The 25,456-nt window shown below is 41.6% G+C and overlaps 1 protein-coding gene across 2 annotated transcripts in view; it reads right to left on the bottom strand.

Moving 5' to 3' along the window:
* The window catches only part of rad51 (RAD51 recombinase), a 121,860-nt gene extending 97,478 nt beyond the window's left edge, over positions 1–24,382 (bottom strand). The window contains exons 1-2 of one of the 2 annotated variants that reach the window (XM_078563029.1): positions 24,241–24,382; positions 17,844–17,946 (exon numbers count right to left, since the gene is read on the bottom strand). In XM_078563029.1, the coding sequence (XP_078419155.1) occupies positions 17,844–17,924 (81 nt within the window). In that variant the 5' untranslated portion in view covers positions 17,925–17,946; positions 24,241–24,382. Of the gene's footprint in view, positions 1–17,843; positions 17,947–24,012; positions 24,033–24,240 lie in introns of those variants that run through there. The other variant, XM_078563030.1, reaches the window with a different exon arrangement.
* Positions 24,383–25,456: the final 1,074 nt, after the last annotated feature.

The following is a 25,456-nucleotide window of genomic DNA, read 5'->3' on the forward strand; positions in this document are numbered from 1 at the left end:
TACGCAGTGGATGGTTATGACCTGGAACTCACTGCACGTGCGGATGGCGGAAACGAAAATGATTTCAAAAGGAAACTGGATGAGCACTTGAAGGAAATAAACTTGCAGGATTACAGGGGTCAAATGGAAGAGTGGGGCTGACTGGATTTCTCAGAGGAGAGCAGGCATGGACTCGATGGGCTGATTGGCTTCCTTCTGTGCCATATATGACTCTGCAACAAGTGGCTTCTGATGCTCTAGGCTCTGCTCAATGATGCTCCTGAGCGTAAATATCTGCTCGTTGCAAAATCTGCCACCCCAGGCATCTGCCTGTTCTTCGCGAAGGGTGCCCTTTGCTTTCAATCTGTTGAGAAGCACTATGCTGAAGACCTTGCCAGGTAGTGACAGCAGTACTACTTCCCTCCAACTGTTGCAGTCACTGGGGTTTCCTTTCTTTGGCAGCTTAATGATTACTCTTCACCTCCAGTCATCCGGGACGTCCTCCGCAGTCCAGATCTTGTTGAACAGGTCCACGAACTCTGTATGATAGTGTTCTTGCCATGTTTCAATAGCTCTGCTGGTATCTTATCAATTTTAGGTGCCCTGTTGTTCTTCAGGCTCTTGATCGCTCTTTGGGCCCCTAATTTGGCAATTTCTCCCAGGCTGACATTCAGCTATTGAGATGTAATGCTGTCGAACTCAAATGTGAAGCTGGGGCTGGGCTGGTGAAGATCTCCAACAAGTGTTCGACCCACCATGCCTCCTGCTCCTTACCCATCAATAGCGTCCCACTGTCCTTGTCCTTGATTGGTAGAGCGGTGTTACTTCTTGTACCAGTCAATTCCCTTACGATCCTGTACAGTGCCTTGGAGTCATTCCAATTTGCTACTTCTTGTGCCTCCATGTCTTTGAACTCTATCCTCATTTGTCTCTCCTGCAGCTCTTCTTCACGGCTTTATCCAGTCTTCTGTAGTTCTCAACATTTTCTCGTCCTTGTTCTGTCGTCAGGCAGACTGCAGAACGGGTCACGTGATCCCTCTCCAATTTACTTGAAGTTAAAGACACAGTATATAACCATCTTATCAGCCTCATAATAGTAACACTGGGTAGATGAATGGAGTCAGTGGCTCAGGAAATGGAATTTGTGGTGGGGATCAAAAACAGTGGCTTTGGTCTTCCAGTATTTCACTGGAAGAAATTTAAGCTCTCCCAATGCTAGATGTGGAACAAGCAGCATTGCAAATCGAAGGCAATGGAGGCAGTCAAAAGAGGCAGTGGTGAGCTAGAACTGGGTATTGTCAGGAAGATATAATAATGTTATTAGAATTTATTGTAACATAGAGGTATCTGTATATATAATATATAATGGTGCGCGTGCGCCTTAATTGGATTAAAGGCAACTGGTCTGAAGGCTTTGATGTATTAGAAGATGAGCTAGGTTTGAAATGTTAAGTAGGTAAACATGGGGGAGGTTTAGAATGTATGGTGTAAAAGGACATTTGCATTTTTAAATAAACCAGGCTATATTGTTTTCAAAGGAGGTCACCTAGCCAGGTGGAGCTCAGAAACGGTGTGTTTATTTTTCCCAAAGATTACTGGTAAAATTGGTATGATAAATTTTTATGATCAGGGACATTGTGAAACAATGGGAATTTGCATTCAAAGGGAAAAATATGTATAAAGGAGCGAAGGCTGTGGGTAAGGCAGGCATTTTAAGATCTAACAAGCGTGAAATACCATCTAAGCCCCAAGATGCTGTCTACGAAGGGCTGAAGGTAAAGAAACTCGCTTTGAATTGGATTGTTCAGGGTATCATGTTTCTTTGCCTGAGTCTTTTAAAATCTGTGTTTTACTGTTGCCTTAACAGAGGTATGACTGGGAGTCAGATTAATTAGGGGATTTAGAAGTTATTATAGTAGTAATTTGTAGACATATGTAAGTGCTTAAAATAATTTCTCTGATTAGTAAATGTTTAATCTAGTTTTGTAAAAAAAAATCTTTAAGGCTCAGTGGTCTTATTATTACTGAATTCAAAGCCTGCATCTCGAAACATACAAATTGCAAAATAAATAGTTGTGGCAGTTGTCTCAAGTTTCCCTCTGGGATTTCAACAACTCAGCATTTACCATCAGCTGTGCCAAAGCACAGTTGGGGACTTTTTGCAAGATATATTTGAAATTCCTTGATTGGGTTGGAGTTGGTAAATCTTATGGCTACGAGTACGAGAAGCACTTTGAATTCAGAAGTTGGTGTGAGGTTTTTTTTAAGTGGTAAGACTGCAATATGGCTTTGACAGTTGCTAAGACTTGTTTGAGAGTTGAAGTTATAGCTTTGGCTGGTTTACGAAAGGCAAATAAAGTTAATGGAATTGGTGGATAAATTACAATTGGGGTTACGTGCAGGGGCTAAGAAAGCAGACATAATTGAGGCTATACCACAGCATTTAAAGTTGGAAGTGATACCTGACACTAGTGAGTCACAGCTGGAGGTAGCGAGACTTCAGTTAGAAATGAAGGGGCCTGAATTTGAACAAGCAAAGGAACTGAGAAAACTTGAATTGGGAACAAACGAAAAGGAAAAAGAATTGGAAATGAAAAAACTGGAACTAGAGGCAGCAGAAAAAGAAAGGGAAAGAGAGAGATTATTTCAAAACGAAATGAAATGCGAAAACTTGATTTCCACAGGGAAAAATTAGCAATGGAAGAGAGAATGAAGGGAAGAGACAGAGTATGGGCTTAAAAAGCTTGATTTTAAAAAGGAGACATCAGATGCTGAGGAAAGTTCTGATGATGAAAAAACCTTTAACTTTAAACAAGCTCTTCCAAAGTTTGAGGAAAGAGATGTGGAAGCATTCTTTATTTAATTTGAGAAGATAGCTAAACAAATGAAACGGCCACAGGAAAACTGAACATTGTTGTTACAATCCAGGTTGGTGGGTTGAGCTCATGAGGTTTATGCTTCACTGTCTGTAGAAATGTCGGTGAACTATGATGTGGTAAAAAAGGCTATTTTGAGTTCATATCAGTTGGTTTCTGAGGCATACAGGCAGAAATTTAGGAGTATGAGAAAACAGCCTGGGTAAACTTATACCGAGTTTGAAAGAGTAAAACAAAGTAATTTTGACTGGTGGATATGGGCATTAAAGATAGAAACAACATATCAGCTCTTAGAGAGGTAATTCTTTTGGAAGAATTTGAAGATTCAAGTCCTTTGGTAGTGAGAACTCATGTGGAGGAACAGAGGGTTCAAACGGTAAGACAAGCAGCAGAGATAGCTGATGATTGTGAGTTAGTTCATACAGCTAAACCTTTTCTCATCACCCTTTTAAATCAGAAAATGATGGAAAGTGGGAAGGAGAAAGAAAGGTGGGCAGTCAGGGATGAGAAGGACTAAGTGGAAATTCGCAGGAAGTTTTTACTCATACTAAAAAGGGAGGTGCTGAGGGTAGAAATGACATTCAAAAATTGAGGTGTTTCATTGGAATAAAGTTGGACATACGAAATCTGTGTGCTGGAAATTGCAGGGAAAATCTGTTGGAATTATAGGGGTCCAGAAAAGTTCTGGAAGTAAAAGTACTGTGGGTTCTGAGATTCAGGTACAGGAAAAACTAGTGGTTTGTTGTCATGAAGCTGTTGATGTATATAATATTTTGGAAAATATTTTTCTTTTAAAATAGAGGTTAGTCTATGGGTATGTCTTAATTGGATTAAAGCCAACTAGTTTGGGTGCTTTGGTGTGTACTGGTTTTGATGTGTAGGAGAGATAGTGGCATTTGCATTTTTTGAGTGAAGCGTTCAAGAGGTGGGATGAAAACTTGATGCCTTTCTGACAGCTACCAAGCATTATGTTTATATCGCTGGTAAAATTGGTGCTATGAAAGGGGTTTCATTGTTAAAAGATAAAGTTCGAAGAGGCTGGTGAGACTGTGGAGGTTTGGGTTCAATCAGCGGTGGTGGGTATAACTTTGGTGGTTTTCGGGTGTACAGGCAGAGGTAATGTAAGTTCAAACGGCAGCTGCAAGCCTCCAACTGGCTCCACAGTGGAAAGAACCTCATTTTGAATTCGTATGGTGAAATGCTTTGCATGGAGTTTTGCTTAAGTCTATGGATTGCTGTTGCCTTAATGGAGATTAGTTTGGGAATTGGTTAAAAGTTATGATAGTAGTAATTTGTAGCCATCTGTATATATATTAACCTGTGCAAATTAATAAAATGTTTCAATTAGTTAATGTAAAGCCTCAAGAGCTACTGGTCTGATTCCGGAGTTTAGAGTCACATCTCAAACTCAACGCTTAAAATTATTGGTTATGACAGTTGTTTAAAAGTTTCCCTCTGGGATTTTTAAATAACTCCGCTTTACCGTATGCATGGGTCATAACATTTGTGTACAGGTAAAACAGGGAGAGTCAGTGATAGGTAAAGAAGTGGGAACATGTTTACAAATTACCCAAGAGAATTCAGAGGAGCAGGTTGCAGGAATGTTTAAAGATTATGTGTGTGAAGGGGATGTCTTTCCATGTGTAATGGTGGAGTAGGTAAAGATGTTAAAATTTTAAGAATCACAGGGGCTAGTCAATCCTTAATGTTGTGGGCTAGTGACATTTGTTGTTCAGAGGGAGTATTGCAGGAACAGATGATAATAAGTGGGGTTCATGGAGATGCTAAACCTATTCAATTGTGGAAGGCAAATTTAGAGAGTAAGTAGAAAACAGGTGAGGTGATTGCTATGGTAAAGAAAAACTGCCCATTGCAGGGGTTCAATTTATTCTGGGTAATGATATAGCTGTATCACAGATGTGGGTGATGCCTATGGTAGTTGAACAGCCCGTAGAAGTGTTTTCAACAGAAATGTTACAGAGGGAACATCCTGGATTGTTTCCAGATTGTGTGATAACACGATTACAAGCTCATAGGTTGAAACATGAACAGGAAGTTCAATGGCAGGGAGAAGGTGTGGAAATTCAATTAGCTGACACTGTGTTTGATAAGGTTGTTCAGGAAGAAAGACTGGAAGACAATTCAGCTTAAGTATTTAACTCAAGGTGGTTAGTGGAGTTACAGAAAAACGATTTGATAATAAAGCATTTCTATCAGACAGCTTACACAGAAACAGAGGCAAAATGTATTCCAGAATGTAATTACCTTAAGGGTAATGTTTTAATGAGAAAATGGAGGCCTTATTGTGTTTCAGCAAATGAAAGCTATTGTAACACCATTTCGATATAGAAATGAGATTATGATAATAGCTCATGAAATTCCAATGGGGGGACATTTAGGAATTAGAAAGATGCAGGTGAAGATGCAAAAACATTTTTTTTGGCCTGGATTGCATCGGGATGCATTCAAATTCTGTGGAACATGTCACACACATCAGGTGATAGGGAAACCACAAGCAGTGTTTAAGCCAGTACCTTTAATTCCAATTCCAGCATTTGAAGAACCTTTTCCTAGGGTCATGATTGATTGTGTAAGACCTACCCTAAGACTAAAAGTGGAAATCAGTACTTACTGATTATAATGGATGTGTCTACCAGGTTTCCTGAAGCAATACCTTTGAGAAATACTACAAAGAAAATTGTGGAAGAGTTAACTGAATATTTTACAAAAAAAGCTTTACCGAAAGAAATAAAATCAGATCAGGGTTCAAATTTCATGTCACAGCTATTTAAGGAAGTAATGGACAGTTTGGGGATAAAACAATTTAAATCAACAGCTTATCATCCTGAATCACAAGGGGCTTTGGAAAGATGGCATCAAACTCTAAAAACTATGAAGAAGGCAGAAGTCAGGATTATCCACAGGATTGAGATGAGGGAATTTCATTCTTGCTGTTTGCTATTAGGGACGCTCCTAATACCTCGACTGGTTTTAGTCCTTTCGAACTAGTTTATGGTCATGAGGCGAGAGGACCACTGAAATTCATGATTCATGAGAAATTGATGGGTCAAAATTCAGAAACTATTCTCCTGGATTACGTATCAAATTTCAGAGAGAGATTGGACAGAGCATGTGAGTTGGCTAGGGAACATTTAAAGATATCACAGCAAGCTCGTAGTTTTGTTGCTGGGGAGAAAGTGCTAATTCTGTTACCAATACTAGGTGACTCATTAAAGGCAAGGCTTAGTGGTCCTTACAGGGTTGAAAAAAAGCTGAGGGAAGTGAATTATTCAATAAATACTCCAGATAGAAGAAAGAAGCAGAGGATGTGTCATGTAAATATCCTTAAAAAGTACTTTGACAGGGAAGAGGACCAAAAGGTGTTAATGGATAATGTGAAAGTAGAAGAAATGCAGGATTCTGAAATTGATTTTGCTCTAATCAAATTGGATAATGAGGGGGTACTTGAAAATTTAAATGTAATATTGAGTTAGTATCTTGGGAGCCTAGGAGGCATGGTGTAGACATCGCTGCACTTAGCAAGACAAAACTAGCAAGAGGAGTAGGCCAGCTTGAAGAAATAGAAGCAGGGTATACTTTCTCTTGGAGCTGCCTACTTCCTACAGAATGCAGCGAGGCAGGGGTTGGTTTTGCCATCAGAGGAGATGACAAAGGATCTCGAAAACCTTCCCAAAGGCATCAGTGAACGCTTAATGAGCCTACACCTTCCCCCTGCAACAATTCAGGAGACATGCAATGCTCATAAGCGCACATACACCCACAATGACTAACAGTGATGATGTAAGGGAAAGGTTTTATCATAATCTGGATCATGTCATCTTTAGGGATTGAGCATAGGACAAAATTATCCTCATGGGTGATTTCAAAGTCAGAGTTGGATACAACCACATCATATGGGCAGGCATCATCGGTCAACATGGAGCTGGAAAGGAAAACTCAAATGGGACTCTCCTATTTTTGTTGTGCGCCAAGCATGACCTTACCATAACCAATACCATGTTCTGGCTGAAAGAAAGATACAAGGCAATCTGGCAACCCGATCTAAGTACTGGCATCTCCTTGACTATGTGCTTGTCAGACAGAAGGAAGGAAAAGGCTGAAATTGAAATAACTCATGCCAGGAGCTGACTGCTGGAAAGATCACCATCTGATCCACACAAAATTGAGTCTAAGATCCAGCCAAAACATTATAAATTAAACTTGCCAGTCCAGCCAAAGCTAGATGTCAAACTCCTCAAGAATCTTACTATTTACTGCCTTCGACCTTGCTCCACATCTTGACACCACTCTGCAGTTTGATCTTCCTTCCCCCAAGTGATGCAGAATATAAATGGAAACAACTGTGTTCAGATCTTCCAAACTTCAGTCGAGGCCCTGGAATATTGCAGGCGCAAGCACAAAAATTGGTTTAATGGGAGTGATGAAAACATTTCCCATCTTCTCAAACAGAAACAACTCACACATGCAAGTCTTCCAGCAGGCTGACAATCAACAATCAAGCTTCAAATATATAAAAACATTAAACAAAAGCTCCAGTGCACTTCAAGGAAATGCAGAATGACTGGCAGAACGCAAAAGCTGATGAAGTGCAACATCTAGCTGAGAAGTATGATCCATATTTTTACAATGTGCTTAAGACTGTATAAAGCTCACCAACCACAGTTTTTGCTCTTATCCTAACATCTGATGGAAATTACCTAATCACTGATAAGCCAGCTGTAATGGAAATGTGGGAGGTCTTGTGGCACAGAGGGTAGCATCCCTGCTCTGAAGCAGAAGATCCAAGTTCAAGTCCTACTCTAGGACTTGACAGCGACATAAGGTGCATTCATAAAGTGGCCAAACAGGTTGATTAGCAACCAACAAATACTTCCTATACGTTTATGGCAGGCGGTAAGAGCAGGAGAATCTCCTGATCAGCCATGTTTGATGCAGAGTGGCGCCCCTCAAGCTATAGCCTCTGGCGACAGACTAGTGACCTGTTCCAGGAAAAATTAGCCATGGAAACAGACGTAGACACGTGCCTTGTCTGCCTCATGTGTCATAGGTGCGGGAGAGAAAAGAAGAATGGAAACGTAGTGTAAGCACTTAGCCGAGCTCCTCAACAGAGATGCCCACATTTCAGCAGATTTTCTACATCAAATTGAGCAGCTGTTTGAGAAAGAAAGCCCATCATTTCCTCCTTCCACTGAAACAGTGATACAGGCAATCGATTCAGCCAAACAAGGCAAAACACAGCAAAACTCCTGGCCCAGATAGCATTCCAGTTGAGATTTTTTTTTTATTCATTCACAGGATGTGGGCTTCACTGGCTGGGCCAGCATTTATTGCCCATTCCTAGTTGCCCTTGAGAAGATGGTGGTGAGCTGCCTTCTTGGGCCGCTGCAGTCGTGTGGTGTAGGTACACCCACAGTGCTGTTAGGGAGTTCCAGGATTTTGACCCAGCGACAGTGAAGGAACAGCAATATATTTCCAAGTCAGGATGGTGAGTGACTTGGAGGGGAACTTCCAGGTGGTGGTGTTCCCATGTATCTGCTGCCCTTGCCCTTCTATACAGTAATGGTCATGGGTTTGGAAGGTGCTGTCAAAGGAGCCTTGATGAATTGCTGCAGTGCATCTTGTAGATGGTACACAATGCTGCTACTGTGCATCAGTGGTGGAGGGTGTGAATGTTTGTGGGTGTCGTGCCAATCAAACGGGTTGCTTTGTCCCTAATGGTGTCAAGTTTCTCGAGTGTTGTGGGAGCTGCACTCATCCAGCCAAGTGGGGAGTATTCCATCACACTCCTGACTTGTGCCTTGTAGATGGTGGGCAGGCTCTGGGGAGTCAGGAGATGGGTTACTCATCGCACGATTCCTAGCCTCTGACCTGCTCCTGTAGCCACAGTATTTATATGGCTAGTCCAGTTTGGTTTCAGATCAATGGCAACCCCCAGGATATTGATAGTGGCGGATTCAGTTTTGGTAATGCCATTGAACATCAAGGGGCGATGGTCAGATTCTCTCCTGTTGGAGATTGTCAATGCCTAACACTTGTGTGGCACGAATGTTACTTGCCACTTGTCAGCCCAAGCCTGGATATTGTCCAAACTTTTTGCATTTGGACATGGACTGCTTCAGTACCTTAGGAGTCACGAATGGTGAACATTGTGCACTTATCAGCGAACATCCCCACTTCTGAACTTATGATGGAAGGAAGGTCATTGATGAAGCAGCTGAAGATGGTTGGGCCTAGGACACTACCCTGAGGAACTTATGCAATGATGTTCTGGAGCTGAGAGGATTGACCTCCAACAACCACAACCATCTTCCTTTGTGCTAGGTATGGCTCCAACCAGTGGAGAGTTTTTCCCAATTCCCATTGATTCCAGTTTTGCTAGAGCTTCCTGATGCAACACTCGGTCAAATGCGGCCTTGATGCCAAGGGCAGTCACTCTCACCTCACCTCGGGAGTTCAGATCTTTTGTCCATGTTTAAACCAAGGCTGCAATGAGGTCAGGAGCTGAGTGGCCCTGGTGGAACCCAAACTGGGCGTCAGTGAGCAGGTTATTGCTAAGCAAGTGCCACTTGATAGCACTGTTGATGACCCCTTCCATTACTTTACTGATGATTGAAAGTAGACTAATGGGGCGGTAATTGGCCTGGTTGGATTTGTCCTGTTTTTTGTGTACAGGGCATGCCTGGGCAATTTTCCACATAGCCAGGTAGATGCCAGTGCTGTAACTGTACTGGAACAACTTGGCTAGGGACACGGCAAGTTCTGGAGCACAACTCTTCAGTACTGTTGCTGGAATATTGTCAGGGCCCATAATCTTTGCAGTATCCAGTGCCTTCAGCCGTTTCTTGATATCACATGGAGTGAATTGAATTGGCTGAAGACTGGCATCTGTGATGCTGAGGACTTCCAGAGGAAGTCAAGATGGACCATCCACTCGACACTTCTGGCTGAAGTGTAATAGTGCAAAGCTCGCTAACAAACTTACAGCTATCTTCAAAAACATCTAGAATCAAGGGAAAAGTTCCACAGGATCTCAAGGATGCCAACACAGTCAGCATTTGGAAGTGGAAAGGATCCAAAAATGTATGTGACAACTGCCAAGAAATGTCTTCTCTCAATCACAGGAAAGATCCTCACAAAGACCCTATTAAACAATCTACTTGATGGCCTTGTAGGTGATGTCCTCCTGGAATATCACTGTGGTTTTAAGGCTAACTGTGGAACAGCCCAATACGCTATTTGCAGCAAGACAACTATAAGAAAACTGCACAGAGCAACATTTGGATCTACATATGCTTTTCACAGACCTAACCAAGCTTTTGACTGTTTGAGCTAACCTGGCCTAGGGCAGTTGTTCGCCAAGCTAGGATGTCCGAACAAGTTTGCCAAAATCCTGTGCCTACTAAGTAATGGCATGGTTGGGCATTTTTGTGTCTGTGGTGAGATGTTTGATGTCTTTGTGGTGACTAGCAGCATAAATCAGGGATCGTGTCTCCCCTACTCTTTAATCTCTTTGCTGCAATGCTCAAGGAAGCCACCAGAGATATTGCCTGCAGCATCAACATCAGGTTCTGTTCAGGGAAGTTCTTCAATCTCTCCAGATTGCATGCCTCCATTGAGGTCACAAAGCACTAATCACTGTGCCCTTGCTGCCCACAACAAGACAGACATCCAGATGTGGCAAATAAATTCTTGAGTACTGCCAAAAATTTTGGTCTCCAAATCAGTGTCGCCAAAACTGAGGTTATGTTTCAGCCAGCTCCAGGCACAATCTATGAAGCACCAGGCATAATGGCTGATGGCACTAGTCCTAGGGTTGTAGAAAAATTCTTATACCTTGGTAGCATGCTCGCTAGGAATCCCACTATTGATGAAGATATCAACCCACACGTCCAGAAACCAAGTTATGTCTATGGCTAAATCTATGGTCATGTCTGGGAGCAACATGGTATTAAGCTCAAGACACAAATAAAGCTCTACCAAGCCATTGCCAATACCACCCCACTAGGTGGTGCAGAATCCTGGTTCTATTATAGATGCCAAATCAAAGCTCTGGAACACTTTCACCAAAGCCACCTAAGAAGCATCGTGAGAATTTGTTGGCAGGACAAAATCACAAACACCACGTCCTTCATCATGCTAAGCTCAACAGAATGGAGAACACCCTCCAGAAAATTCTACTCAGACGGGCAGGTCTCCCATATGGGTGACCACAGAATCCCCAAGCAGATCTTCTATACGAAATGGTCTCAGGACAAATTACATCAAAATGGTCAGTACAAACTATACAAGGACAGCCTTGAAAAACAAACACCATAAACTTCTGTATTGCAGATCACATCCCTTTGGAAAATGCTGCAGCCGACCGACCCATGTCAAGGCAAGCACTGAAATTTGGTTCAGCATGCTTCGAGGACCATCTACGCTCTTCAGTCATGAGAGAACCCACAGAAGACAATGGCGTTGCTTACAGTTTTGATATACTTGAATAATGAAGAGTTGACCACCAATACCACGTCTTAATTTTTGAAGCAAATCTTGTGATACCTTACTATATGCCTATCACGATAAGATTGACAATTTTTCCATGGAAAGAATTTGAGAAAAATTTGTTCTAAATTTGGGCTTTATAGCAGTTTATTTTATAAAAGCAATGAAATGAAAGATGGTTATTATGCTTATAGTTGGTTTCCCTAATAATAAGCAAATCATCAGCCTCTCAGTAAACATCCCACACTCATCATACTGGAAAACTTCTGGTACTAGGCACTCAGCCTGAGGTGCCTGCCTGATTTTTCCTTCGGGCTGTGAATACAGACCTTAAAAAAAGAAAAACACTCACTGACAGTAAGGTTCAATTGCAAAGTCAGTCAAATTTTAAATTCAAGACTACGGGGACAAGTTTTGACCAGAAGGAGAGGGTCATTAGTTGTTTTGTTTAAATCAAATAAGGCAACTGATGTGGGGGAATATACTTTGTTCTTTGTTTTGTATTACTATATAAAGTTGAGCTATACTGATTAACATCGATCATAACAGTTGTCCTCTACGTTCTTTGTTGCTTGTGAAATAAAGTAACTTAACTACTTGATCCTGGCCTAGTCCTACTCTGTTTTCGTAGCCAGCCTTCAAAAGGACTGGGAGGCATGTGTGAAAGGTACAAGTACACCAATGTCACGCTCCGGGTTATGTTTTAGCATCAGCACATATTGGGCAGTGAGATCTATATAGGCACAAAGAATATGGGATCTACTCACTTCTGCAATTTACATCTTGGAATCCAAGAAGGTATCTATAGCTAACCCAGATTTGTAACAATGCTTTAATGGTGTACAATTCACTATTTGGCACTATAATTAAAAGTAGCTGTAATTAAAAATAGTGACGTACACTCTAAAGTGTTCCACTGTTTACTTTTCATCACCTGTTCAACATGTGTAAAACCAGTTTTAAAAGGAGCTGACCCTTGCTCTGTCAAGAGCAAATCCTTGGGCTTGGTCCATTAGGTAGAGCTATGCAATTTTTACAGTAGCCTACGTCTAAAAAAAAAGATTCTCTGTTACAATCTCTCAGTTTTGCTGTTGCTTATAACCAGCTATGATTCTACAGATGTGTGAAGTCCTTATCTTTTAAGATACATTTAAACCTTCTGCTGCAAGGACTCTGGGGGTGACAGGACTAACAGTCAATACAAACTGGCAGTCCAACTCTAATGTTATTCTATAACTTCAATTTTATTTGTACGATAATTACAATGCAAACATTTGAAATTCCTAGCAATCAGTCAAGACATTTGTTCGTTAACCTGCAGGAGGAACAGATTAACTTTGTGTTGCCCATAGCACGCCAGAAACTGCAGCTGGCATGAGTAGCATGAAAGACTAGATCGCAGCATACTGTTTAAACAAATTAGGAATATAACCAAAAACCATCTTAAACAGGGCACAGAATTCCAGCATATGATCTCAGAGAGTAGACAACCAACGATGAACAGGAACCAAGCCCAGTGTAGTCACTGCATAATTTAGTAACTATTCTCACATTCTCACAGGTGCATTTCTAAGTAGTGGATTCCAACCAATTTCTATTCCCATTCGAACAGCATATTTTATTAATTTATATTTACTTAATATTTCTTCCCAGATTCCAAAAACTCTCCTTGTATTCCTAACTTAAATTTATGCCTAACCTAACAAACCATCAAAAAGAGGATTTGGGTGGAAACAAAGAGACAATATTGCAAAAACACCAAATCAGCATTAAGAAAGTAGTCCATTAGTATTTCTTTCAAAAGTTTGGAACAATTACAGTTAATAATTTCCATTAACCCTCTCCTCGATTGGTTGATCTTTCAGTAATTATTTTTCAGCAAACATTGATGATTACCTTTGAAGAAACTGGCTAAGAAGACATACAGAGCTGAATCGCTGAACGATATACAATGGATCTGAGGGGGTGAACAGCATTTTCTCAGACCATGCTTTATGTTCTTCTATTGCCACAGATAAATGAAATAATTATCTGTTAATTTAGCCCCTCTAGCCCAGCAGAAAATTGCCATTAATATAAAAGTAATACATGTATATTTATAATACATATATAAAAAAAAATCTGATGTCTTCAAAACTAAAAAGCATTAAATGAATGTTTAAAGTCATAACTTATTGAGATAAATTATTCTGAGCCAGCAATGTTTAACAGCCATAAGATCAGCTCATTTGCCATTTCCAGAATAGTCCCTACTATGCAATGATCAGCATTTATAGCTTTAGCAAATACAAGCAACATACAATTTAAATGAATAGGCTAAATACAAAATAAAAATGATTAACAACGTATAATCAATTAGAGCTTACCACAAGAAGGAGCCTTTGACATTGGCTGAGAAGGGGTGTAGGTAAATGCTGGAATCTACAAGGGATGTGGTAACAGGGCATTTAGAAAATCGTAATACGATTAGGCTGAGTCATTATGTTTTTATGAAAGGGAAATTGTGTTTGATAAATTGCTTTTTGAAGGTGTGACTGGAAGGTAGATATGGGGAATGGGGGTGTAGTAAATTTTGATTTTCAAATCAGATTTATGAAGGTGCTACATGAAAGGTTTTACACTAGATTAGGGTTTATAATCCAATTCCCTTTTAAATGCCTCGATTGAATCTGCCTCCACCACACTCTCAGGCAGTGCATTCCAGATTCCAATCGTTCGTTGTATGAAAACGTTTTTCCTCATGTCTCCATTTATCCTTTTGCCAATTACTTTAAATCTGTGCCCTCTTGTTCTCAATCCTTCCATCAATGGGAACTGTTTTTCCCAATCCTAATCTGTCCAGACTTCTCAGTTTTGTATACTTTCATCAAATCTTCCCTCAGCCTTCTCTTCTCCAAGAAAACATCCCAACCTCTCCAATTTATGAGAAACTCATAAATGCTGTTATGCAGAGAGATTTGGGTATCCTTGTAGATGAACACAAAGTTGACATGCAGGTACAGCTAGTAATTGGGAAGGAAAATGGTATCTTAGCCTTTATTGCAATGGGGTGGGAATACAAGAGTAAAAAAGTTTGGTTGCAAATACATAAAGAATTTGGTGAGGCCACAACTGGAGCACTGTGTATGTTTTTGGTTCCCATACCCAAGGAAGAATACACTTATCTTGGAGTGATTTTGAGGAGAGTTTGTGTGGAAAGTATCTATATTTTCTGGAGTTTAAAGACTGAGAGGTAATCTCACTGAAATGTATAAAATGTTTTATGAGTGCTTGACAAGCTGCTCCCCTCCACGCAATTAGAGAATCTGAAACTAGGGGCATAGTCTCAGGATAATGGGTTGGCCATTTAGGACTGAGTTGAGGAGAAATTCCTTCATTCAGGAATTGTAAATCTTTGGAATTCTCTGCCCCAGAGGGGTGGAAATGCTCAGTCATGAGTATGCACTAGGACGCTGCTATAGCACAGAATTTGGTATAGCACAAGTCTCAGACCCCAAAATTTTCATTCTGCAAATGTGGCCACAAGTCTCCCTCCATGACAAACACAGCCACCAACTTCAAAAAAGAATAATTAAAAACAACCATTTCATTATTTGGTTGAATTTAACAGCACCTGCTTTATTTATTTATTTTAGAGCGCAAGGACTGAAAGCTGTAGGGATATGCATGCAATATTGGTGCTCGCAGGGTCACGCCTGAGCACTAGGCTAAAGACACAGCTATGAAATAATGCAGTGTCACCCATAACGTGGTCTCGAGATATAGTCCCCGTGGATTGCCTTAAAGCAACGTCCCAGTGTAGTCAAGATTGAGATCAATAGATTTTTTAGCACTAAAGGAAAGAGGGGATAAGGGACAGAGAAGGAAAGAGGATTTGATGTAGATCAGCCATTTCTGATTCTACAGTGGAGTAGGTTAGAGGGCCTACTCCTGCTCCTATTTCTTAGGTATTGAAGTAAGACAGAAGTAATAAAGAATTTGTGCTGGGGACTAAAAACAACAGGTCCACCCCTTCCTTTGCTTACCCAATTATTGTCATCTATTTCTCTCCCTCTCTCTAGTCCCCTCTACTCTACAGATTGTTCATAAACTCAGCATCCTGTTTGACCTCAAGTTAAGTTTCCAGCCCCATTTCCTCTCCATGAATCACCTACTTCCATAACATTAACAGCCTCCATCCTAGCTCAGCTATGCCACGACTGAACCTTTCATTTTTTTAATTCTTTTGTGGGATTTGGTCATTGCTGGCTAGTCCAGCATTTGTTGGCTATCCCTAATTGCCTTTAAGGTATTGGTGAACCGTGTTCTTGAACCACTGCAGTCCATGTGATGTAGGTAGACCCATGGTACAGTTAGGAAGGGAGTTCCAGGGTTTTGACCCAAGGATTGGCAATATGGTTCCAAGTCAGGACAATGTGTGGCTTGGAGGGGAACCTGCAGGTGGTGTACCCATGCATTTGTTGCCCTTGTTCTTCTAGGTGGTGGAGGTAAAGAGTTTGGAAGGTAATGTCGAAGGAGCCTTGGCGAGTTGCTGCAGTGCATCCTGTACAGTATATGGTACACACTGCTGCCACTGTGCATCAGTGGTAGAGGAAATGAATAAGGTGGTGGACGGGTGCCGATCAAGCAGGCTTTCTTATCCTGGATGGTGTCAAGCTGCACTCATCCAGCAAGAAAAGAGTATTCCATCACACTCCTGACTTGTGTCTTGCAGGTGGTAGAGAGACTTTGGGGAGTCAGGTGGATTACTCGCCAGAAAAGTCCCAGCCTCTGATCTGCTCTTGTCACCACTGTATTTATATGGCTGGTCCAGTTCAACAATGGTAATACCATTGAATGTTATGGGGAGATGGTTAGATTCTCACTTGTTTGATATGGTCATTGCCTGGCAATTGTGTGCTACTTATCAGCCCAAGCCTGAAGGTTGCCTGAAGGTGCCTTTATCACCTCCTGACAGGATTACTCCTGTCCTCTTTGCCAGCTACTCATCCTCGCCATCCATAAATTCCAGCTCTCCCAAAATGCTGCTTCTCATATCATATCCTTTATTACACCAAGTCCAGCTTACCCACCCACCCAGTCATTACCGACCCAAGTATAGCTTCGAGGCCTGTAACTTTTAAATTGCTGCCCTCATCATTAAATCTCTCTATAACCTCACCCCTTTATCCACTTCCATAACCTTCTATCCAGCTACCACGGGACTCAAACCGGACTGTTTGCCACTGACATGTGCTCCAATTTTTTTGTTCATTCATTGGTGACACCACCTTCAAGCATCTAGATCCCACAGTCTGGAATTCCCTTGGAGCCCTCTCCATGTTCCTTGCCTCCTTAAAATCCACCTCTCTGACCAAGGTTTTGATCACATCTCCAAATCCCTCCTATGACTCAGTACCTACATTCCTTATATCTATGTGGGATGCCTTGGGAAGCCTTTCTATATGAAAACTTTTATATCATTTATAATTGTTATTAATGGGTTTGGTCAGTGCTGAGAGAAGGCCAGGAGGTGATATCTTTTTTAAAATCCTTAAACATGCTAAGAGAAGTTAAAGAGGCAACAGTTAGAGCTAAGTCAAGTAGATTTATAGGTAAGGGCAAGTGGGATGATGACAGCACTACTCAAAATGACATGAACAATGTCTGAGCAAAGGGAGCCATTAACAATATCAGCTATGATAGGTCTTCACGAGGCTAGGTAGGCTGCATGATCAAGAAAGCAGAAGGTAGGTCTCATGAGAAGAGATGTGTGGTGAACACAAGGGGGAAATGAGAGAAAAATTGCAATGACGGGAGAACAAGGCTGGAGTGGGGAGGAAGAGAAGGGCAACAGCAGTTGCAAACTTGGTTTTAATGCAAGACAATGAATTCCATGGCTCCTTTGTACTTGATATTGCAGGTAAAGAGGGTAGGCAGAAGAAAAAGGGATTTGAGGAGGCAGTTAGACATGGAGAAAAGAATCCTTGGGCTGACCTTGCCTTCCAGTATAATCCTAAAGTGATAAACGGAATAGTAGCTTCAAAAGCCAGAAGTGAAGGAACAATTTATTATATTGATATCTGCAAAAATGCCATGACAGATGCAGGCCACATGAAATGGGGTTGGGTGGTTTGAGAGTGAATTTCTCAAATTCTAATTACAAGCATTTCAATCTTTTGTAAGACAGCTCAAGATGCTCTCTGCAAAACTTGAAAAGGCAAATTGGAGTTTTAAACTGAACTGCTGGATGCTTTGCCACATTTTCAAACGGATATAGAAAGAACATTTTACCAACCCATCATTACACTTGACCAAAATCTTAATAAAAATACTGACTGAAGAATTGGAGCAGATCAACCTCAGGGGCAAAGCCATGAGCAAAACAGACCCAAAAATTAGAGAACTATAAGCGAAATACAGCTTACGCACATAGGTTAGAAAAAAAATAGGGTCAAATTTAAGCTCCTTCAACGATGAAGTTTTTTTTGTAACACTTACCTCCAAACGAGATATAGCTTGTGGTCCAAAATTTTCCTCTTCAACTGCAGCATTCTCTTCAGTTCTCATTTGCATTGCCATTTTGGAACTTCAAGTACAGAAACTGAAATTTAAATACAATTATAACTGATAAAGGATTATGAAGGCATTTCAGCAGTTTTGTCACATTGCTACCACAAACCATGCCCTGTACCAAACCAATAGTTGTTTTTAAACTCAGAGCAGATTGTCACAAGAAAAGACACAGTTGTGAGAATATTATAAGCAATTAGCAATGAGTTATTAATGTAGATACACCCAAAACAAATCACGTGCTTTGGGCTTCATTAGGAATTGTACTGTAATATGAAATAAGGTATTCAGGGAGGAATCAAAACCCCAAGAGGTTCACTGGAAATTCAAAATGAGAATGTGGAGATGATTATTTTGTGAAATCATTCATTAGTCCCTGTAAATCCTCTCTAGGCAGATAATGTCAAACTTGAAATACATGCTGAGCAAGCTCCTTTAAGACTGCAACATTAGCAAAGCATAAATTCTAGATATGTTCAACAGATATGAAGCAAAAACAGAAAATGCTGGAAAAATTTAGCAAGCCTAACAGCATACGTGGAGAGAAAAACAGAGTTAACGTTTCAAGCCCATATGACTCTTCAGAGTTCTGAAGGACTCAAAACGTTAACTGTTTTTCTCTCCACAGATGCTGTTAGACCCGCTGAGTTTTTCCGGTATTTTCTGTTTTTGTTTCAGATTTCCATCATCCGCAATATTTAGCTTTTATCTTAGAGATTCATGAAGCACTGACTGTTATAATTACTTGGTTAATAAGATTGTTATGGTTTGGGACTTGGTCTTTAAATTTAAGGTAAAATTAAGGGAGTCATGTGACCTGTTCTGAAGTCTGTCTGACAGAGTGTCTGGGTGATTTGATTGTTAGAGATCAAAGGAAGACTTCGACTGTTTTACTAGGAAGAAGGTGCAAGATATTTATGCTTGGAGACTCTCAAAGTCCCAGAAAATTGTTGAGAATGTTGGGTTCTAAACAGTTGTGCTTTAAATTGTCCATTTAGTTCTTAAGGGCTCTTAAGGACAGCTAATTAACATTTCTAGCTAGATATAAGGCCCACATGATTCACCTTGTCATGGGGAAGGATGAGGAGGAAGCCATTGCAAAGACCAAGTTATAGGATATCACTGAACATCACAGGTTGTTTTGAGTCTGCCTGGATCCAGAAAAGAGGGAGCAACTAGAGGTCAAAAAGGTCTCCAAGATCTGCTGCATAGGAATGCAGGTGGATGCTTACACTCGGATTGAAAAGATCAAATTTGTGGGGAGTTAAAACGAGACTGGAAGAGTTTGGCTGAGGCTAGAGGGAGAGTCTCTGGGAAAAGAAAACCTCATGGGGAAAGACAGTTCTAAGATTACAAGTTTCCTGGCTGAGAAAAGAACAGGAATAAACTCTCGGAAGCAAAAAAATCACTTTGGATTGATTCTGGGAAAAATGAATTCTGTGTAAAGAACAGTGTAAATTATACTTGTGAAGTGTATTGTTTTGGTTGGGCTAAAAATGATTGGGCTAAAAATTAGAGGCAGGTATTTCATTCTGTATTTTCAAGTACAAGTTTCCGACAAAGACGGTGTTTAGTTAATATTGATTTTAGTAATTTGTTACAGTAAACATTTTAAAATCTGAAATTTTGATGTGTCATTCTTTCAGCTATTAACTGGAAGTTTCAATTTCTTTTTTTAAAGTTTTTGGTCTCTACAGGGATTGTAACAACTCTCATTGAGGGACAATCGAACGGTCTAACTGAAAAACAGGAAATGTTCCCATTCAAGAAGGACAACAGAGACTCAGATGCAATTACAGATGTTAGTCTAAGCTTGGTCATTAGGAAACTAATGGAATCAGCCATCAAAAATAGACTGAAGAGCAACCAGCTGAAAATATCCTCAGAAGTAAGCTATTCGGTTCACCTCTGCCTGCTCTGTCATTGTGTCAGTAATGGTATCTCTTATTCTTTAATCCAAATATCCAACCCCCTTTCTCAAATATATCTTTTTAAAAGCTTGAATTTAATCAGATTAGTTCAAAATTTAAGATTAGGGCCCCTTGTTCCTAGATTCACTTATGAGAGAAAAGTGTCATTCTTATCCACATTATCACTTATTTTATAAAGCTGTCCAAAACTACTGTAACTTGATGTGTCCTGTTTAAATGACAACCATATGAGATAAACATACATAAATTTCCAAAACAACTCTAAAACAAGGTGTGTAGATGAGGGTAATGGAGTTGATGTAGTCCACATGGACTTCAGTAAGGCTTTTGACAAGGTCCTGCATGGGAGACTGGTCAAGAAGGTAAGATCTCATGGGATCCAGGGCAATTTGGCAAATTGGATCCAAAATTGGCTTAATGGCAGGAGGTAGAGGGTGATGGTCGAAGGTTGTTTTTTTGACTGGAAGCCTGTGTCCAGTGGCATACCGTACGGTTCGGTGCTGGGTCCCTTGCTGTTTGTAGTGTACATTAATGAACATGAACACAGGAGGTATGATCAGTAAGTTCGCAGATGGCACGAAAATTGGTGGTGTGGTAAATAGCGAGGAAAGCCTTAGGCTACAGGACAATATAGACAGGCTGGTCAGATGGGCAGAACAGTGGCAAATGGAATTTAATCCTGAAAAGTGCGAGGTGATGCATTTTGGGAGGGCCAACAAGGCAAGGGAATACACAATGAATGGTAGGACCCTAGGAGGTATAGAGGATCAGAGGGACCTTGGTGTACATGTCCATAGATCCTTGAAGGCAGCAGGACAGGCAGATAAGGTGGTTAAGAAGGCAAATAGGATACTTGCCTTTATTAGTAGAGTCATTGAATACAAGAGCAAGGAGGTTATGATGGAGCTGTATAAAGCTTTAGTTAGGCCACATCTAGAGTACTGTGTGCAGTTCTGGTCACCACATTATAGGAAGGATGTGATTGCACTGGAGAGGGTGCAGAGGAGATTCACCAGGATGTTGCCTGGGCTGGAGCGTTTCAGCTATGAAGAGAGACTAGATAGCCTGGGGTTGTTTTCCTTAGAACAGAGAAGGCTGAGGGGCGACCTGATTGAGGCGTACAAAATTATGAGGGGCATCAATAGGATAGATAGGAAGAAACTTTTCTCCTTAGTGGCAGGGTCAATAACCAGGGGGGCAGAGATTTAAGGTAAGGGGCAGGAGGTTTAGAGGGGATTTAAGGAAACTTTTTTTTCACCCGGCAGGTGGGGAGTAGCTGGAACTCACTATCTGAAAGAATGGTAGAGGCGGGAACCCTCACAACATTTAAGAAGTATTTAGATGAACACCTGAAATGGCATAGCAGACAAGGCTGCAGGCCAAGTGCTAGAAAATGGGATTAGAGTAGATAGGGGCTCGAAGACCGGTGTGGACACGATGGGCCTCTTTCCATGCTGTAAAACTCTGACTCTATAACTCATTTATGTAGCACCTATATAATCGAAAAACATCCATGAGTGGTGCTGATGGGGGTAGCAGCAGTATTTAAATACTCCCCCCATTACTTTTGGGAATTCTATTCTTTCACATGCAATGTTTGAACTAATTTTAGATAATGAGGAAAACTGCTCCTAGAATAAACAAAATACATAAAAATTAATTCTACAGCCTATTCTGTATTAACTGCTTAGTAGCATCCTCCCATCAGACTCAGAAAATTGTGGGTTTAAGCCACATTCAAGAAACTTGAGCATGTCATCTAAACCGACACGCGTGCAGTACTTTATTGTCACAAGTGCCCTCTTTCAGATATTAAACTAACAGCCTACAGGCACTCTTTGGCGGAATAAAAGTTACCATAAGACGTAGGAGTCTGCTCCGCCATTCAATGAGATCATGGCTGATCTGCAAATCCTCAACTCCACTTTCCTGCCTTTTCCCCCATAACCTTTGACTCCCTTACTAATTAGAAATCTGTCTATCTCAGCCTTTGTGAATGATATCATTCACAAAGCAGGGAAGCTCCCTTAAACTCCGGAATTCCCCAAGCTCTGAAATTCCCTCCTTAAACCTCTCCATCTATCTGCCTCTTTTTAAAACCTACCTCCTTGACCAAGCTTTTGGCCATTTGCCCTAATATCACCTTATGTGGCTCAGTGCCACATTTTGCTTTATAACATTCCTGTGAAGTGCCTTGGGATGTTTTATTACATCAAAGGTGCCTTATAAATAAAAGTTGTTGTAAACAATATTACTAAAACAGATGACTTAGTCTTCTAACTCATTATTGCTTTTGGGACCATGCTGTCCACAAATCTACTACAATAGTGACTTTACCTCAAAAAAGACTTCAATTACTGTGAATGTGAAAACATCCTAAGATCGTGAAAGGTGCTATATGAACACAGGTTTCTTTTCTTCCTTAGGTACAGTAGAAATAAATTATATAGTAAGTTTTAGATTAAGATTGTCAAACAAATGGCCTACAGAACAGTTCCACCCAATCTATAATGTGCTATGCCAAGTCTCCTAGAAACTCCTTTTTCACAGACTAAGATACTAACACCTTCGAATTTAGCACCACAATAGTATCCCCTAACGTCGGCACAGAGATTTATTTGTCACACTCAGGAACGACAGGAATCAGGAGCAGTTTGTGGAGAGGCATGGCACTGGGTGAACAGGATTTGTGACCAGGGAGGTGGAGGAGTTGTGCGGGGTGTTAATGAAACTGCAATAGGCAGGATGAGGGGTCGAAAGGCTGCAACTCCAGGGAGATAACGGTGCTTTGGAATAGAGAGGGGCACGTTTTCTCTGCTACTTCTTCAGCAGCCATCAACAATAACTTGCAATTATATAACATCTTTAACATAGTAAAACAATCCCAAGGACTCAACAAGAGCACAATCAAGAAACACTGAGCCATAGCAGGAGATATAAGAATAGTCGACCAAATACTCAGGCAAACGGATAGGTTTTAAGGACCATCTTAAAAGCCAGTGGGGGGGGGGGCAAGGGAAAGAGGCAGAGGGGTTTCAGGAGGGAGTTCCAGAGCTTTGAGCCAAGGCTGCTAAAGGCACAGCCTTCAACTGTGAAGCGTTTAAAATCAGGAATGCATGAGAGGTCAGAATTGGAGTAAAGGAAAAATCGTGAAGGCTCAAGGTGGTTATAGAGATAGGAGTGAATGAAGCCACGGGCGATTTAAAAACAAGGATTTGGACTTGAAAACAAGGCATTATCGGATGGGAAGCCAATGTAGGTCAGTGAGCACAGGAGTGATGGGTGAACAGGTCACGGTGCAAGTTAAGGTACACGCAGCAGAGGTTTGGATAAGCACAAGTTTATGGGTGGCCAAACACAGTCAATTCAACAAAGGCAAGGCTGAAGGCTTTAGCAACAGATGAGATACAAGTGGAGTTGTGTGGTGTTGGGAGTTTAAAGTAAGCAGTCTTGGTGGTGAAACAGATACGTGGTGAGAAGCTCACATTGGTATCAAGTAGACCACCAAGTCTGTTATAGTGACCCCTTCAAGGTCTGCTGGTTAGGCCACTGTAGAACTGGGAAAACTAGTTGGAGCTTGCTCTGCCCCTGCTCCAACTAGTTTTTGCAAAAGAGACAGCGCTTTTTGTATGTTTAAATCAATCCAATGTTGATTTCAGGCAGCCACCTGCGTTGCCTTAAAACAATGAGGACCAACATAGTGGATCAGATTAAGTGCAGGACCTTGCACCCAGAAATTGGTGTACATTGTGCTTGATCCATCCCCAAAAAGTGGCAAACACTTTACTTTCCACCCGTATGTGCAAATAACTTTTGCCAAATATGGCCAATACCAAGTGTCAGGTTGTCCAATCTGAATCTGATGTTCCTGTTTTAAATGAAAACAATAACGAATGATTCAAAGTACCCAGCAAGTCCACCATCTCTATGTATGTGTTCATCACTGCCCTCGAACCCTCTCTGGAGGACTGTAGTCCAGTACCTCACTGCAGGAGGAAAGGGGTGTTTTGGAGGAGGGGGAGCGGTGAGAGACAACATCATGGAGGCTATTTAACTATAGCCGGCATCGCAGCCAGGAATCAAAGTCAGACTCTGCTGGTTAGATGAGGGCCTCTGGGCCAATTCTCCTCCCTCCTCAGATCCTCGCCCTCGGAAATCAATCGCACCTCCTTTACTATAAGCTTCTTAACTCAACACAGGCCGGGAGATGGACCTGGACTCTACTTGAGCGGGAGAGCGTTGTCCTGTTATTGACGATGGCCCGTCCAGAAGGTGCCCATTAAGTGCAGGCCTGCCCCGGGGGGTCAAAGCCAAAGAGGAAAGGGGAAGGGCGGCGGGGGGGGAAGAAAGCTTCAGCGGCCACAGTCACCGCCCGAAATCACTCATTCCTTTACCTCAGAATAAGAGGCTGGTGCCCACTCTCCGCTCGCGCCAGCACTGTCCGTTAATCTCGCACCACTCAAACTCGCAGCTGTTGACTATTACATAAAGCGCGCCACTTCGCGGTGACGTCGTGACGCAGCACGTATAGTGCCCACCGTCGCAGAGGAGGAGGAGAAGCAGAAGGAGCGTGCGCGCGCTGTCCGACACCCGCACAAGCACGCGCCCAGCTCAGGATGAGTTGGGTCCGTACGGCCCGTCGAGAAAAAAAACGACGGAGTGGCCAATCGGCAAATTCGGCACCAATGTGGACGAAGCACTCTTCCCGCAAGGAGCAAATGAAATGATTGGATCGCATAACGTGCTTTAGTTGTGATGTTTGAATTCGGGTGAACAGATTTTCAGAAGTCAAAACCAGGACACAATGACCAGACCCGAGTAGGATTTTTTTAATTTATTCTTTCATAGGGTGTGGGCGTCGCTATAATTAGGCCGTCATTTATTGTTCATCCCTAATTGCCCTTGAGAGTTTCATATTAAGGGGCTATGAGAACCTGTGATTCTGCCCCAATCCAGTGTAGCACTGAATTGTTTGTCCCTCGCCCCCTCACTGAGCACCGGCTTTTATCTGAAGTTGCACCACCTGCCTCACATCCTCCATCATCAGCAAGCTCATGGTTGCCAAGAGATGCTGTCAAAATCACATCTGGGTGAGTGGCCCAGGCAGATCGCCCCTGGAGTGCAAGTCCAGCTGGGCTGTCTCCCTGGGATCACCTTATCAGTTTACATTATTATTTTGCCACCAATTTGCTCCCATTGACAAAGTTTAAAAGTTGTCCAAAAAGGGAAACCTGAAAACCATGATGTTGGAATGATTTCGAGGAAATTGTTGGGACCTCAGGACATTTAATGAAAATCTGGGACTGTCCTGGAAAAATCAGGACTTATGGTTGAATGGATCAGATAATCTGTTTTGGTGATGTTGGTGCAACCTCAGTGTCACATTTGATCCTGAGATGAACTTCTGACCGCACATTCGTGCCTTAGTAAACAAAGATAAAAGCAAAATACTGCAGATGCTGGAAATCTGAAACAAAAACAGAAAATGGTGGAAAAACTCAGCAGGTCCAGCTGCATCTGTGGAGAGAAAAAAAAGTTAACTTTCGAGTCCGTATGACTTCTTCAGAGACTCGAAATGTTAATTGTTATTTTTCTCAAGCAATATCTTGG

This window comes from Cetorhinus maximus, chromosome 18 (assembly GCF_964194155.1).
Source record: "Cetorhinus maximus chromosome 18, sCetMax3.hap1.1, whole genome shotgun sequence".
Classification (NCBI taxonomy): Eukaryota; Metazoa; Chordata; class Chondrichthyes; order Lamniformes; family Cetorhinidae; genus Cetorhinus; species Cetorhinus maximus.